Source organism: Maniola hyperantus, chromosome 24, assembly GCF_902806685.2.
Source record: "Maniola hyperantus chromosome 24, iAphHyp1.2, whole genome shotgun sequence".
Classification (NCBI taxonomy): Eukaryota; Metazoa; Arthropoda; class Insecta; order Lepidoptera; family Nymphalidae; genus Maniola; species Maniola hyperantus.
This window is the reverse complement of record NC_048559.1, coordinates 461,887-477,428: the sequence shown is the minus strand read 5'-3', so window position 1 is coordinate 477,428 and position 15,542 is coordinate 461,887. Positions and strand designations below refer to the sequence as shown.

Here is a 15,542-nt window from a genome sequence, read left to right as displayed (position 1 = left end):
TGTTTCGGCGTAGATTAATAAGGCAGTGGTCCGACCGCCGACGAGAGAACTATTAACTATCGGCGATTTTCGAGTAAACGAAAGAGATGCATATTATATCAAAAGTTGCTCGCCGGCAGTGCGAACAGTCAGAGAGCAACTTTTGATATATGCATCTTTTTCGTTTACATTTATTGTGAGTTTCTTGAGAAAATCCATCGTGTGCGTTATGGGAGGCAGTTTTTAGTTATCCATTCAGGTCCTCCGCAGACAATAGTCCCCCGTCTACGCAGCCTGTAAACTTGATACCTAATGCACACAGGACTTTAAGCAGTGTGTAATTTTTATAAGTAAAGGCCAGTGTTTATTTTGTTGTAGAAGTTGTTCAGGCTGTTTATTGTTAAAATAAACACCTAAAAATGTATGTTGTTTTCAATTTTTGGATTTAATAAATAAAAGATATAAAATTATATAACAATATATTATATTTATAATTGAAAATACATTATTGCACCTATTTTAAAATATAATAACAAATAATTCTTTTTCTATAAAAATAGTTTTTGCATCATATTGTTATAACAATATTTAACTAATATTTACAATTTTATAATTTAAAAAAAGTTATAGCAATTATAAAAATAGAACATAGTTAAAACCGTTATTAAGAATGGAAGAATTTTTTCTGTGAGCAATAAGACAAACAGTGACTTATTGGCGCCGATTCTCTTGTACACAATCTCTAAACGAAACTAAATTAACAGGTCTAAATCTAGTGCTATCCTTTCCCGCAAGCAACATTATGAAAGGGATAGCAATAGATTTAGACGTGCCATTTTAGTTTAGTTTAGAGATTGTGTACAAGAAAATTAGCCACATTGTCAGCTCTTTCTGACCAATCCCGATCATGATCGGATTTAGGGCCTGCGCAGACGAGGGACTATTGTCCACGGACGACAAAAGTCCCTCGTCTGCGCAGGATATATATTATTATCTTAACTCATAAATCTGAGCAAGTTTCTCACCTTTATGATAATAGTATGACGACAAAAGTAACCAATATAAAATAGACTTGATCAACTAACTGACAAAAATGGTCTTGTTATAAATAATAATTTGTTCTACGAAAAATAATCGTGACATTATAATAAAAAAGATCTCATAAACAAAGATGAGTAGATTTAAAACATTATAGGTACCTATAATAAAAAATCAAATACATAGGTCATAATATTTGCTGTACAAAGAATTCAACTAAATTAATAGTAGGTACTGAAAATCTTTTTTTTCGAAATACTCTTTGTACGGAATAGGACGGCTTTAGTCACATCAATATATTGCGTGCAAAATAACATAAGACAAGTAGGGCGATTGTCTAAAACCTGCATCAATCATTAACAACAATATCAATTGTTCTGATTGGCTGAATTTGTGCGATTCTTGTTGCAACATTGTGGCTAATTCCGTTGTACACAATCTCTAAACTAAACTAAAATGGCACGTCTAAATCTATTGCTATCCCTTTGATAATGTTGCTGCAGAAAAGGATAGCACTAGATTTAGACCTGTTAATTTAGTTTAGTTTAGAGATTGTGTACAAGAGAATCAGCCCCAATGTGTTGTAGCCAATAGTGAGCGAATGTTAACCAATCGTTAGGGCGATTGTCTAAAACCTGCATCAATCATTATTACAATCTCAATTGTTTTGATTGGCTGAATTTGTGCCATTCTTGTTGCAACAATGCATTGTGGCCAATAGTAAGCGAGAATTAACCAATCAGAGATGATTGCGATCGTGACATTGTAGCTGTCAAACAACCGCGGTAGGGCCGCAGAGATGATTGCGATCGTGACATTGTAGCTGTCAAACAACCGCGGTAGGGCCGCAGAGATGATTGCGATCGTGACATTGTAGCTGTCAAACAACCGCGGTAGGGCCGCAGAGATGATTGCGATCGTGACATTGTAGCTGTCAAACAACCGCGGTAGGGCCGCAGAGATGATTGCGATCGTGACATTGTAGCTGTCATTCTACCGCAATCGCGCAGTGATTGCGGTAGAATGACAAAAAATTGGTTAACGACCACTGATATTTTAGGTTCTATCATTTGTATGGGATTGCGTAACAGAAAGAGGATGGATCCCTATGGATCCCTATGGATTGCGGATAGGGAGCAACGGACTCTAGTGACAGACACTCACTAGTGTCATGTTATCATGCACGCGTGTCTAGTAGTTTTGTGTTAAAATAAAATAAAAACTAAATCTTAAATATAAATGAATGATTATTTGGCATTCAATATAGGCGATTTTGGGGAAACTTAACCTAAAAGGAGTATTTAGCAGTAATAATTATTTACTAAAAACCGGAAATCTACTAGGGAAATGCAATGACACTTAAAATATTTAAATAATAATAAAAAAAGTCTAAAGCCATTACTATACTGCAGAAATGCTTTTAAAGATAGTAATAGTACGTGACATTTCGAGATGGTAATCGGGGTATAAGCTAAACTAACTAACTAGTGATAGCCTAGTGGTTAGGACGTCCGCCTTCTAATCGGAGGTCGGGGGTTCGATCCCGGGCACGCGCCACTTGCTTAAACGGTGAAGGAAAACATCGTGAGGAAAACCTGCATGCCTGAGAGTTCTCTATAATGTTCTCAAAGGTGTGTGAAGTCTACCATTGCACATGGCCAGCGTGGTAGACTATGGCCAAAACCCTTCTCACTCTGAGAGGAGACCCGTGTTCTGTAGTGAGCCGGCGATGGGTTGATCATGATGATGATGATAAATTACACGTTACGCGCACTCGCACGCACCGGGTTGGCGCGAGGGCTGTGCGGGTGTGAGGGGCGTTCCCTCCTCGATTGCCATCTCGAGCTGTCGCGTGCTATACATAATATTTTTTTCCTACAATTCAGTTAATTTTAAACATACTATCACTTGAGCTAAAGTAACAAATAATAAAATAACTTTATAGTATATACGTAAAACTCTTTTATACGTACTCTTAAAATGTTTTCTTTCTTCTGGGTAAAAAATGTATTTATCAATAAATATAATATATAAAAGGAGAAGGTGACTGACTGACTGACTGACTGACTGATCTATCAACGCACAACTCAAACTACTGGACGGATCGGGCTGAAATTTGGCATGCAGATAGCTATTATGATGTAGGCATCCGATAAGAAAGGATTTTTGAAAATTCCACCCCTCAGGGGGTAAAATAAGGGTTTGAATTTTGTGTAGTCCACGCGGACGAAGTCGCGAGCATAAGCTAGTTGCTTTATAAAACTAAATCATTGCTGTTTCTTTATCTACAGATAAATCCCTTATAAATAAATTGACTCTAAATTCTGACCAATAAAAGTGGCCAAACATCTTAAATCTGACTAATAAAAGTGGCCAAATATCTAAAATTTGACCAATAAAAGTGGCCCAATGTCTTAATAATGTGACCAATAAAAGTGACGTATATGATAATTGTGACAGGGAATTTGAATGTTACAGTAATGAGCGCGACGTAATTTTACTGACTATTCAAAATCTAATAAAAACATGAGCGAAGCGAGCTCGTATTTTTTCCGCTTATAAACATTTTTAATTTTTCAAAATAAATATAATACCAATAGCATAAAATCTTAAAACAATGAGTCTCATATAAGCTATCTAAATTTTAAAACTGGCCAAACATCTTAAATCTGACCAATAAAAGTGACCGAATTATCTTAAATGCGACCAATAAAAGTGACGAATTAAACGTGACCAATAAAGCAACAGTTTGAATGTTTCAGTAATGAGAGCGACATAGTTTTACTAAAATTTCAAAATCGAACAAAGACATGAGCGTAGCGAGCCCATGTTTTTTTCCACCTTTTACGTCTTTTCAAAATAAATACAATACCAATAGCATAAAAACTTAAAAGAATGAGTCTCATATAAGCTGTTAGGTGACCTGACCATGGGATCCTAGCGCAGTGTCATGCGGCGTGATGCTTCAGGTCGAAGATCTCCATGAGCAGCGGCTCAATGGGGTGCACGTCCAGGTATACTCCCGTCACCTCCTCCGCGAACTTCCTCAGCTCCAGGATCTTCTGGATGAGCTTGAGGAAGGTGGACTTGGCTTCGCAGCCAGGGTATACGCTCTCCAGGTACCGACGCAAGAGGTAGTAGTATGAGTTCTGGGGATGAAGAGAGTTATCAATGAACTAGCTTATTCCCACGACTTCAACCGCGTGGACTACACAAATTTCAAACCCCTATTTCACCCCCTTAGGGGTTTAATTTTCAAAAATCCTTTCGTTGCGGTTGCCTACGTCATAATAGCTACCTGCATGCCGAACTTCAGCCCGATCCATCCAGTAGTTTGAGCTGTGCGTTGATAGTTTAGTCAGTCAGTCATGAAAGAGAGTAGGTGAAGTCGGGACGAAGAGAGATCTATAGTACGCGGCGAAAAATAATGTACATCGACCTTTAGAAAGACAGTTTTTGTAGAGCATTGTCTCTGTCGTTGAGACCGACAAAACGTCACATAGGTATGAGTGACAGAGACAAAGCCCTACAAAGCCGAAATCTATAGCTCAATGTACATTATTTTCTGCCAATACTGTTCAACATACTGTTGGTGAAAGTGAAGTTTCAGAGTTTATCGATTGAAAACAAACAAACAATAATTTTTTCTTTTAAAATACGAGTTAAAATTCACTTGATTTTGTTAGTCTAGTTCGGTGGTATCTTAACTAAAAATGCGAGCACATAATTTTTTATTAGTTGAAAAAATTAAGCTAGACAAATTAAATACAATAAAATAGAATAGAATGTTTTTTTATTTATGTAAACTTTTTACAAGTACTTATGAATAGTCAGGACGAGAGCGTAGTGAGCGTGAATTTTTTCCACTGACCTGCTCAAGTTTGATGACGTCACGATGCACCACCTTAGGCCTGTCGGGCGTGAACAGCAAGATGGCGGACATGATGAGTATAATGTGCTCGTCGGTCCGCCATCTTGGATCGAACGAGCGGATGAACTGTTCGTGGGAGCGATATATATTGCCTTTTGCTAGTTTGAGCACGTCTGTCTGTATGGTGCCGTATTGTTCGTGACTGTGAGGTAGCTGGAACAAAATAGAGATAATTTTATAACTTTCTGCGCATTCAATGTATATAGATCAAAATCAAAGAGGTTTGAATATTTTACCGCCGTACTCAGAGTCGCTAATCGTTACTTAAGATTGAGTTAAACGAGACAGAGATATATATCTTTCACATAAATCTGTCTCGTTTTAACTCAATCTTAAGTAACCATTAGCGACTCTGAGTACGGCGGTTAGTATGGATAATTTTAAAAACATATCAAAAATTGCGGACCGGCAAGAATCGAACCTGCGTCTCCTGGGATAGCGCCCGACGCTCTGACCACCAAGCTACGGTACGCTTGCTGCCAGTGACGAAATTATTTAGAAATTTCCTTGAAGTGTAAAATTATAAAAAAAAATTAGTATGGAACCTGGCCTATCTAGTTGTCAGCCATTTTCCTTTTTTCCAAAATAATGGCCACTCATCATGATCAACCCACGATCGGCTCATTACAGAGCACAGGTCTCCTCTCAAATAAGAAGGGCCAAACTGGCCATGTGCGGATTGGTAGACTTCACACACCTTTGAGAACATTATGGAGAACTCTCAGGCATACAGGTTTCCTCACGATGTTTTCCTTCACCGTTAGAGCGAGTGATATTTAATTACTTGAAACGCACATTACTCCAAAAAGTTAGAGGTGCGTGCCCGGGCACGAAATAATAATAAAAATATAATAGACTAGCTTGAGCCCGCGACTTCGTCCGCGTGGACTACACAAATTTTAAACCCCTATTTTACACCCTTACCCTCTAACAAATAAACTTGGAATAGCGGTGGAATAGTTATACTCTGTTTTGTCTTTCTCTGTCATCAGTAATTTGACATTTGAAGGAAAAAGACAAAACAGAGTATAACTATTCCACCGCTATTCCAAGTTTATTTGTTAGAGGGTTAGGGTTGATCTTTAACTATGAGGTTTTAACATATGAGCTTAATAAAATATGTAATACTGCTAATTGCAAAAATATTAACTACAAAACTTCTTTATAGACATTTTAAAACTGAGAGACTTTCATACAAACTTCAAACCCCTATTTTACCCTTTTAGGGGTTGCATTTTGAAGAATCCTTTCTTAGCGGATGCCTACGTTATAATAGCTATCTGCATGCCGAATTTGAGCGTGATCCGTCCAGTAGTTTGAGCTGTGCGTTGATAGATCAGTCAGTCAGTCAGTCAGTCACCTTTTCCTTTTATATATTGAATCCTTTCTTAGCGGATGCCTACGTTATAATAGTTATCTGCATACCGAATTTCAGCGTGATCCGTCCAGTAGTTTGAGCTGTGCGTTGATAGATCAGTCAGTCAGTCAGTCAGTCACCTTTTCCTTTTATATATTGAATCCTTTCTTAGCGGATGCCTACGTTATAATAGTTATCTGCATACCGAATTTCAGCGTGATCCGTCCAGTAGTTTGAGCTGTGCGTTGATAGATCAGTCAGTCAGTCAGTCAGTCACCTTTTCCTTTTATATATTGAATCCTTTCTTAGCGGATGCCTACGTTATAATAGCTATCTGCATGCCGAATTTCAGCGTGATCCGTCCAGTAGTTTGAGGTGGGCGTTGATAGATCAGTCAGTCAGTCAGTCAGTCAGTCACCTTTTCCTTTTAATTAAATAAATAAAGTAATAGATACCTTCCACTGGTTCCGTTGTCCGTCGTACGTCATAGTACTCCGAAGCACCATCATCTCTATGCAGCCGCCCTTTAGCAAAGCAATCTGAAACAAACATTCATTGACTATTTTTTATTTTAGCTCCGTTCAATCGAACTCATCCTGTCAATGACATATGTTGGTGAAGACTGAACTGAAGACCGGCAGAATACCAGCGCTCAGGTTTTATTCCTAAAACCTGCAGCATTAATGCTGAGCTGGGGCCATTTCATCTTGTGCCAAGTGGGTGCAAGAACTAATTTTAGATTGAAATGAAATGAAATGAAAATGAAATGAAAATGAAATGAAATGAAATGAAATGAAAATCTTTTTTATTCGTATAAACTTTTACAAGTGCTTACGAATAGTCGGATGCATCTACCACTGGTTCGGAATGCCTTTCCTGCCGAGAAGAACCAGCAAGAAACTCGGCGGTTGCTCTTTTCAAATATTTGATATAGGTACAAAATTATGCCATGTATAAAATAGTATTATATAGATTAAATTAATTATTAAATACTTCTTATTATCTACTAACTACTACCTGTGTGTTGTGTGTAGTGTGTAGTAGCACCAATTTCAACAAAGCAATAAGAAAGGCAAACGGAAAAAAAAGCCAATCTTAGTACCGACCTAGAACAGTCTCCGACCGCCATGTCGGAGGAAAAAAGGGAGGAGGAACACATTAAAAAAAAAAAAAAAAAAAAAACTAACTACTACCTACTAACCATTAATTTTAAGGCAGGCATACCTAACCTTAGGCATAAGATGAATAAACTAGTTTTCTTTCTTTCTTTCTTTCATTTTAGAATACAATTTAAAAAAAAACCGGCCAAGTGCGAGTCAAACTCGCGCACCGAGGGTTACGTACTATAATTGTATTTTTTCGACATTTTGCACGATAAATCAAAAACTATTATTCATAAAAAAAAAAACTGTTTTAGAATGTACTTAATAAAGCCCTTTCATAATATGATAAAGTGTGTTTGTTTGTTGGTTTATTGGTTTGTCCTTTAATCACCTCGCAACGGATCGACGTGATTATTTGCATGGGTGTAGTTAGAGACCTGGAGAGTGACATAGGCTACTTCTTATCCCGGAAAATCAAAGAGTTCCCATGGGATTTTTAAAAGCCTAATAGAATAGAATAGAATAGAATGTTTTTTTATTCATGTAAACTTATTACAAGTAGTATCAAGACCGGGAGCCGCAGCAGAAACAGCTGAAAACGGCAAGCGGCGCAAGTATGCCTCTCTTATAGAGAGTTACATTTTTGTGCCGTTTGCCGTGGAGACCCTGGGGCCATGGAGTCTTAGTGCTAAAAATTTTTTTACGAGACATTTCACCGCGATTAATAGCCTCAACTGGTGACAGAAGGGCTGGCTCATTTTTTGCGCAGCGGATCAGCCTGACTGTCCAGCGCGGAAATGCAGCCAGTATTCTTGGCACCATTCCACGCGGTCATGATTTATATAGTAATTAGATAAGGCTAGCTTTAAGTTTTATTGTATTAAAAAAAAAAAAAAAAAAAAAAAAAAAAAAAAAAAGTAGTTATGAATAGTCAGGTAGTTTTAATTTACCATTGGTTCGGAATGCCGTTCCTACCGAGAAGAACCAGCAAGAAACTCGGCGGTTGCTCTTTTTAATTTTTCAATTTACAATGTTAGTATATCCACGCGGACGAAGTCGCGGGCATCAGCTAGTAAGTAATAACTTACCTGATCTTCTTCGCACATGTTCTTGAACGCGTTGATTTTCTTAGCGATCTTGATCAGCCTCCGGATGGCGACCGCTGTTAGATTCACTATCGTTATTAACATGGGGTCGTGCTTGCCGTTGCCGTCCTGAAAACATTGAATGAATGAATGAATGAATATTTATTTATTACCAGAACTTTTACATTTGACTAAAATGGAGTAAAATAAAAATTTATTTATTCTCTTATAATATCTTTCTTATATAAAAAACTAGCTTATGCTCGCGACTTCGTCTTCGTCGTCTTCGACTTCGCGTGGACTACAAAATTTCAAAACCCTATTTCACCCCCTTAGGAGTTGAATTTTCAAAAATCCTTTCTTAGCGGATGCCTACGTCATAATAGCTATCTGCCTATGCTATGCCAAATTTCAGCCCGATCCGTCCAGTAGTTTGAGCTGTGCGTTGATAGATCAGTCAGTCAGTCAGTCAGTCATTCAGTCAGTCAGTCAGTCAGTCACCTTTTCCTTTTATATATATAGAAGATTGATATCGGACTTTTTAATTAAAAAAATCGCGTTTTTTTTGGGTTTTCTTATAAGTCAATCATCAGTACAGTCATGATCATCATCATTATCGTCATCATCAGCCGATACACGTCCACTGTTGGGTCTCTTGTAGGGACTTCCACACGCCACAGTCTTGCGCAGAGTCTTGAGTGACAGAGAACGCTCTACAAAGCCGAAATCTCATTCTAAAGGTCGATGTACATTATTTTCTGCCACAAACTGTACACTGAAAAAAAGCTGTGGTGGTTAGGACGTCCGCCGTCTAATCGGAGGTCGGGGGTTCGATCCCGGGCACACACCTTTAACTTTTCGGAGTTATGTGGGTTTTAATTAATTAAATATCACTTGCTTTAACGGTGAAGGAAAACATCGTGAGGAAACCTGCATGCCTGAGAGTTCTCCATAATGTTCTCAAAGGTGTGTGAAGTCTACCAATCCACACATGGACAAAACCCTGCTCACTCTGAGAGGAGACCCGTGCTCTGTAGTGAGCCAGCGATGGGTTGATCGTGATGATGATGACTGTACACCGTGTATAACAAGAATCGAACCTTGAGTCCCGCAGAAGCTACTTCGCCGATGAGCTGCGACAGATCGTCATCGATTGGCGCGTTCAGAGCTTTGTTGGCAACTATCAGTTCATTCAGCTTTGCTCGCTCCACCTGTACCAACAACATAACAAAGTCTTACTGCCAACTCAACACGTTGGCCCCAACACTGTTCGCCCAACATGTGAATCGGGAAATTAGAATTGGCCCCAACACTCGCCGTTCTGTCGGTTTTTTTTTCAAAGGAATCTGTGCCAAAGTTTGCTCGCTACGTCACTAAAATGACGGCCACGCGACAAGATGTGTCGCGACTCGAGTTATATCTTGTGGTACGGAACCCTTGGTGTGGGAGTCCGACTCGCACTTGAATCACGGCTTGTACCTCATTGAGTTCCCGCGAGGAGCCGCTACAGCTGCCGACGGACGTGTACGCTTCGAACTCTAGTTTGATCGCCTCACATAGAATTGACTCCATTGAGTTCGGTTCTATCCTGGAAACAAACAAAGTCATACTATAGGTATATCTAAGAATAGAATAGAATAGAATGTTTTTTTATTCATGTAAAGTTTTTAAAAGTGCTTATGAATAGTCAGGTTTAATTTACCACTGGTTCGGAATGCCGTTCCTACCGAGAAGGACCAGCAAGAAACTCGGCGGTTGCTCTTTTTAATTTTTCAATTTACAATGTTATTATACCGTACTATACAAGCCATTGCAGCCCCGTGCATTGCTGGAGCGAGTCAAATCCAAGCTTTTTTATCGTTTACATAGTCTGCGACTGTATAATATGCTTTTTTTAGGAGCATACTTTTAACACATTTTTTAAACTTGTGTAAAGGCAAGTCTAAAATTGCTTGTGGAATTTTATTATAAAATATATATAAGCACATAAGTGTTCGAGGTTTTGACGTCACTTGCAGGCGTCAAATGTTAGTACAACCCATCGAAAATATCTGCAAACCTGGCTTAATGACGTCATGTAACGTGCTAATGTTGGCAACGGTACTGGCAACCGTACTGGGAGAACATAGTGTTCTTTGGTTACTCATTGATCATCATCAACCCATCGCCGGCTCACTACAGAGTACGGGTCTCCTCTCAGAGTGAGAAGGGGTTTGGCAATAGTCTACCACGCTAGCCATGTGCGGATTGGTAGACTTCACACACCTTTGAGAACATTATGCAGAACTCTCAGACATACAGGTTTCCTCACGATGTTTGCCTTCACCGTTAAAGCAAGTGATATTTAATTACTTAAAACGCACATAACGCCGAAAAGTTAGAGGTGCGTGCCCGGGATCGAACCCTCGACCTTCGACTAGAAGGCGGACGTCCTAACCACAAGGCTACCTCTCAACATCCTGCAGTATGTCCCTGGCCTTGTTCACATCAGGGTTGTTGCTGGTGGAAGGCATCTCCTCACACACGTGGCTCTGGTGTTTGTCCTCTATCTCGTTCGTACACACTGTGTCGCCATTCGTCAGGATTGATCTGAAAACAGTACAAGGTTGGCTAACAAATTTAATTAACTAGCTTTTGCTCACGATTTCGTCCGCGTGGACTACACAACTTTTAAACCTCATTTTCAAAAATCCTTTCTTAGCGGATGCCTACGTCATAATAATAGCTATTATGACATAAGCATGCCTTTCAGCCAACCCCTCCAGTAGTTTGATTGTTACTTTGATAGATCAGTCAGTCAGTCAGTCAGTCAGTCACCTTTTCCTTTTATATATTATTAGATAACCCTTTCTAGTCCCAAGTTTCTGCACATCCAATATACCACTGTATGCTAAAAATGATCTTTCCAAGGAATGCACATGTTACTTAGTAGATATCATTATCATTTAGCTGATAATGATTCTGAATCATCAAATAAGTTTATATTTATTTAGATTGCTGTCAATTAATTGACCTTGACTACGATCTTGTTAGATTGTATCTGTATACTTACTAGTTATGCGCCCCGGTTTTGCTCGAGTGAAACTTTTGAAAATGCTTTCAAAACAGGGTAACATTATAAAGCAGTTATATCCTTACAAGCTTCCATTCCCCATTTAACCCTCTTAGGGGTGGAATTTCGAAAAATCTACTGGTTGGAAAATAGGTGGGGCCTCTATTCTATGCAGAAAATCACCTCAATCTGTTGCTCCATTATGATGTGACTGAAGAACAAACCAACCACTTTCGCATTATTAATTATAATATGGGTAGTGATTGACTATCCAATATTATATTCTTGAAATTTTGTTATCAACTTACCTAGTACTTTTTGTACCAACATTCTTGCAAATAAATGGTTATTTATTTATTTATTATTATTGGATGAAGAAGGCAGAGGTAACAGTGTGGTTGTGCTTATTGGGAAAGGCCTAGTCCAGCAGTGGACGTCCACAAGCTAAAATAATGATAGTTAACTTACCGTATGCTGTTCTGTTTGGGCGGCTCGTACATGCTATCCACACTGTCACACACATTGCTGTACCCCAGCTCCACCACCCTCTGGTCATACACCGCCCTGTTGATGACACTCTTCTCATCTATGGGGTACACCTTCATGGTGTAGGGCTGCTCAGTGCTCACCGGCACGTACTGGTTGTAGACAGCTGTGCTCATGGTGTTGTCTAGCTCAGTGTTTAGAGGGGAGTGGACGGTGCTGTGGGGGCTGCACGTTGTACTGTTTAGTACATTGTACTGGAGACCTGTAAATAAAGATATATTTGTATCAATAATGATTTCAAATACTGCAGCATCATGCTAAGGCAGCAGCCCTTTCAGCTCAAACAAGACATCATTTTTGTTCTTAGTACTTTCGAGCTCATAGTTTTAAGTTTATAAATAAATAAAATAAAATAGCCTTTATTCTCTGATACAATAGTTATACATCTTATATTACTAACTAACCGTATAACTAATTTCTTATTTCCTATTATTTAATTATCCTATCCTACATAATTTATTCTAAAAATTGGTAACACCAGCAATTTACAAATCAGGTTGTCCTCTCTGGACATAGGCCTCCTCTAGAGTTCTCCATTTTTCCCTATCTAACGCCAATCCGCGCCAACCCTTTGGCAAGTCATCCTCCCATTTCTTTTGTGGCCGTCCTCTCGCTCTCTTCCCAGTTTTAAGTTGACCTAGTTTTAATTTTGTAATTTTTAATATTTATGGTTATATATTTTGTTTCTCTTGTTCTATGAGCTGAATAAACATTTATTTATTTTATTTATTTGTACTAGCTTATGGTCGTCGCTTTGTCCACGTGGACTACACAAATTTCAATCCCCTGTTTCACCCCCTTAGGGGTTGTATTTTTAAAAATCCTTTCTTAGCGGATGCCTACGTCATAATATCTATCTGCATGCAAAATTTTAGCCCGATCCATCCAGTAGTTTGATCTGTGCGTTGATAGATCAGTCAGTCCGTCACCTTTTCCTTTTATATATTTAGATGAAACTTGTTAACATTGTAAAGTGTAAAAGAGTAAATAGCAAACCTGTATCATGCATAGGCGGAACATAATTTAACTCATCGTCTCTTCTAAAGTTCTTAGAACTGGATACAGAGTCATCAGAATCATTTAATTGACGTTTCTTCGCTCGATTTTCCTCAATTTTCCGCCTCTTCTCTGCTTTATCTTCCTCAGACATGATAAACTCTTTCACCATACCAACAGATAAGCATTTCTCTAACCTACATTTCTGACAGAACCTTCGGGTTACAACAGTAATCTCACAGTTATTCGAGAAAGGGCATTTAAACTCCTTGTTAGTTAATGCGTTTCGACGGAAGAAAGCTTTGCAGCTCTCGCACGAAATCGCGTTGAAGTTGTAACCGAGAGCCTTATCTCCACAGACGAGGCATATTTTTTGCAAATTCAAGGGCATTTCCTTCTTCGGGCTGTTCGCGTCTTCCGTATTAACATTATTCTCACTTGTAGTGTCCATTTTCACTGCGAATTATACTCGTTAGTCATTAAGATAAATACACAAAACACTTCTTAGAACTTCGTAAACAAGTTGGTCCATTTGATCGTAAACATAGTTTATTAGAAAATGTGTCCATTTTGCACCGCGTAAAGTGATAAGGGCACTCGTCACGGATTAAAGTATACTAATTTCGCTAAAAAGCAAGATAACAGGATAATTTACTTTATTAATTTTGATAAAAATAAAATCGCGTGTGATCAACAATGACTCAAATTGATGGATGACTAATGTCAAACGAAACGTCACAGTCACAAAATGACATAATATGTCATGATTTTTTTTCAAAGAGTAAAGTTTTTTTTTGTGGTACTAGACTCTAGGCAAAGGCTAACTTTGTTTCAGCCTCATCTAAGTTGTTTTACGCTTTTACGTTTTACGGTTTGATTGGCAAAAATGCCTAATACAGTTTTGATTAAATTCAAAACCCTTTACTAGATTCAGAGCATTGTATTTCTATGCAGTTACTGATACAACTTACGTATCTACCTAAATAGGTATTGATGGGTATACTTAAAATAGCGCCATCTGTTGATGAAATTAAAATTATTTTAAAATAATAAATCGAAATGCAAAATAGTTATTGACTTTTTTGTCAGGTTTCCTCACGATGTTTTCCTTCACCGTTTTAAAGTGAGTGATATTTAATTTCAATAATATAACTCCGGAAAGTTAGAGGTGTGTGATCGAACCCCCGACCTCCCAAATAGGAGGCGAACGTCCTAACCACAAGGCTACCACGGCGTTGTGCCTTAATAGCATTAAAATCGGTAAAAGGTTCCTTTGTCGCGATCCAATATTCCAGTTGAGCGCCCACAGCTGGTCGTCGGAGAGTGATAGACCAATTTTCCGACTCAGGGCCTCTCAGCTCCCTTTTTGTGAAGGATTGATGAATGATAAACGTTCTTTTTTACACCCCTTTAGTTTCTACACGGCAACGTACGGGTAGGTAGTGGGAAGTGGGTAGATGAGGAAGACAGAGGATCGTGTGTGGTGACTGGTGGCGCGCTCTTGGGAAGGCCTATGTACAGCAGTGGACGCAAACAGGCTGATTGATTGATTAATCGTACGAGAACGCTAAATCGCTTGGTGGCAGGGCTTTTCCGGTAGGGTGGTAACTAGCCACGGCCGAAGCCCACCAGACCAGGCCAGAATTTTAGAAATTATAAAATTAATTCCCTGCCGGGATTTGAACCCGGCACCTCCAACTAATAAGACAAAAACGCTTTACCACTGCGCCAGGGAGGTCGTCGAAAACATACCTAGTAGGTACCTACGTGATTTATAAGCAATATTTTATTTTGTATGTCTTGCGTATTACGTGACGAAAACAAACAGTTTGCTCTCGGAAGTGTATACTCGAGGAATGTGGATTCTGCAGACTTGCAGATTTCATGTTGCAGCTACTCTGCAATATCGCACTGTTTGTAAAATTACCAGTGTTGGGTGCTTTGTTTTTTCCTAAAACGATGTTTTTAGGATTCCGTGTCTCCTGAGAAAAAAAACCGGCCAAGTGCGAGTCAGGCTCGCGAAATGAGGGTTCCGTACTACAGTTTTTGTGTGATCTAACCCTAAATTCACGGTTTTCAGATTTTTCCCCAAATGTCAGCTATAAGATCTACCTAGGTACCTGCCAAATTCTAGGTCAACGGGAAGTACCCTGTAGGTTTCTTGACAGACAGTCAGACAGACAGACAACAAAGTGAAGGATCACTTCGGAACCCTTATAGGAATAAGGGTTCCGTTTTTCCTTCTGAGGTACGAAACCTTAAAAAGGAACCTTTATAGGACCACTTCGTTGTCTATCTGTCAAGAGTCAAGACCCGTCAAAACCTATAGTGTACTTTATTTCCTGTTGAACTAGAATCACGAAATTTAGCAGGACGTAGCAATGTATCAAAACACAAGTGTAGGAAAACATCCAAAAACCGCTAATTTGTGGTTACGTCACAAAAATATTAAAAA

The 15,542-nt window shown here is 38.8% G+C and overlaps 1 protein-coding gene across 1 annotated transcript; it reads right to left on the bottom strand.

Moving 5' to 3' along the window:
- Positions 1-446: 446 nt before the first annotated feature.
- Hr96 (Nuclear hormone receptor HR96) lies at positions 447-13,790 on the bottom strand. Its single transcript, XM_034981442.2, has 9 exons — positions 13,088-13,790; positions 12,014-12,293; positions 10,942-11,082; positions 9,973-10,081; positions 9,594-9,704; positions 8,497-8,622; positions 6,761-6,844; positions 4,889-5,101; positions 447-4,166 (listed from the first exon to the last, which is right to left on the bottom strand). Exons 1-9 carry the CDS (start codon positions 13,536-13,538, stop codon positions 3,966-3,968), a joined length of 1,716 nt encoding a protein of 571 aa, XP_034837333.1. The 5' UTR covers positions 13,539-13,790; the 3' UTR covers positions 447-3,965.
- Positions 13,791-15,542: the final 1,752 nt, after the last annotated feature.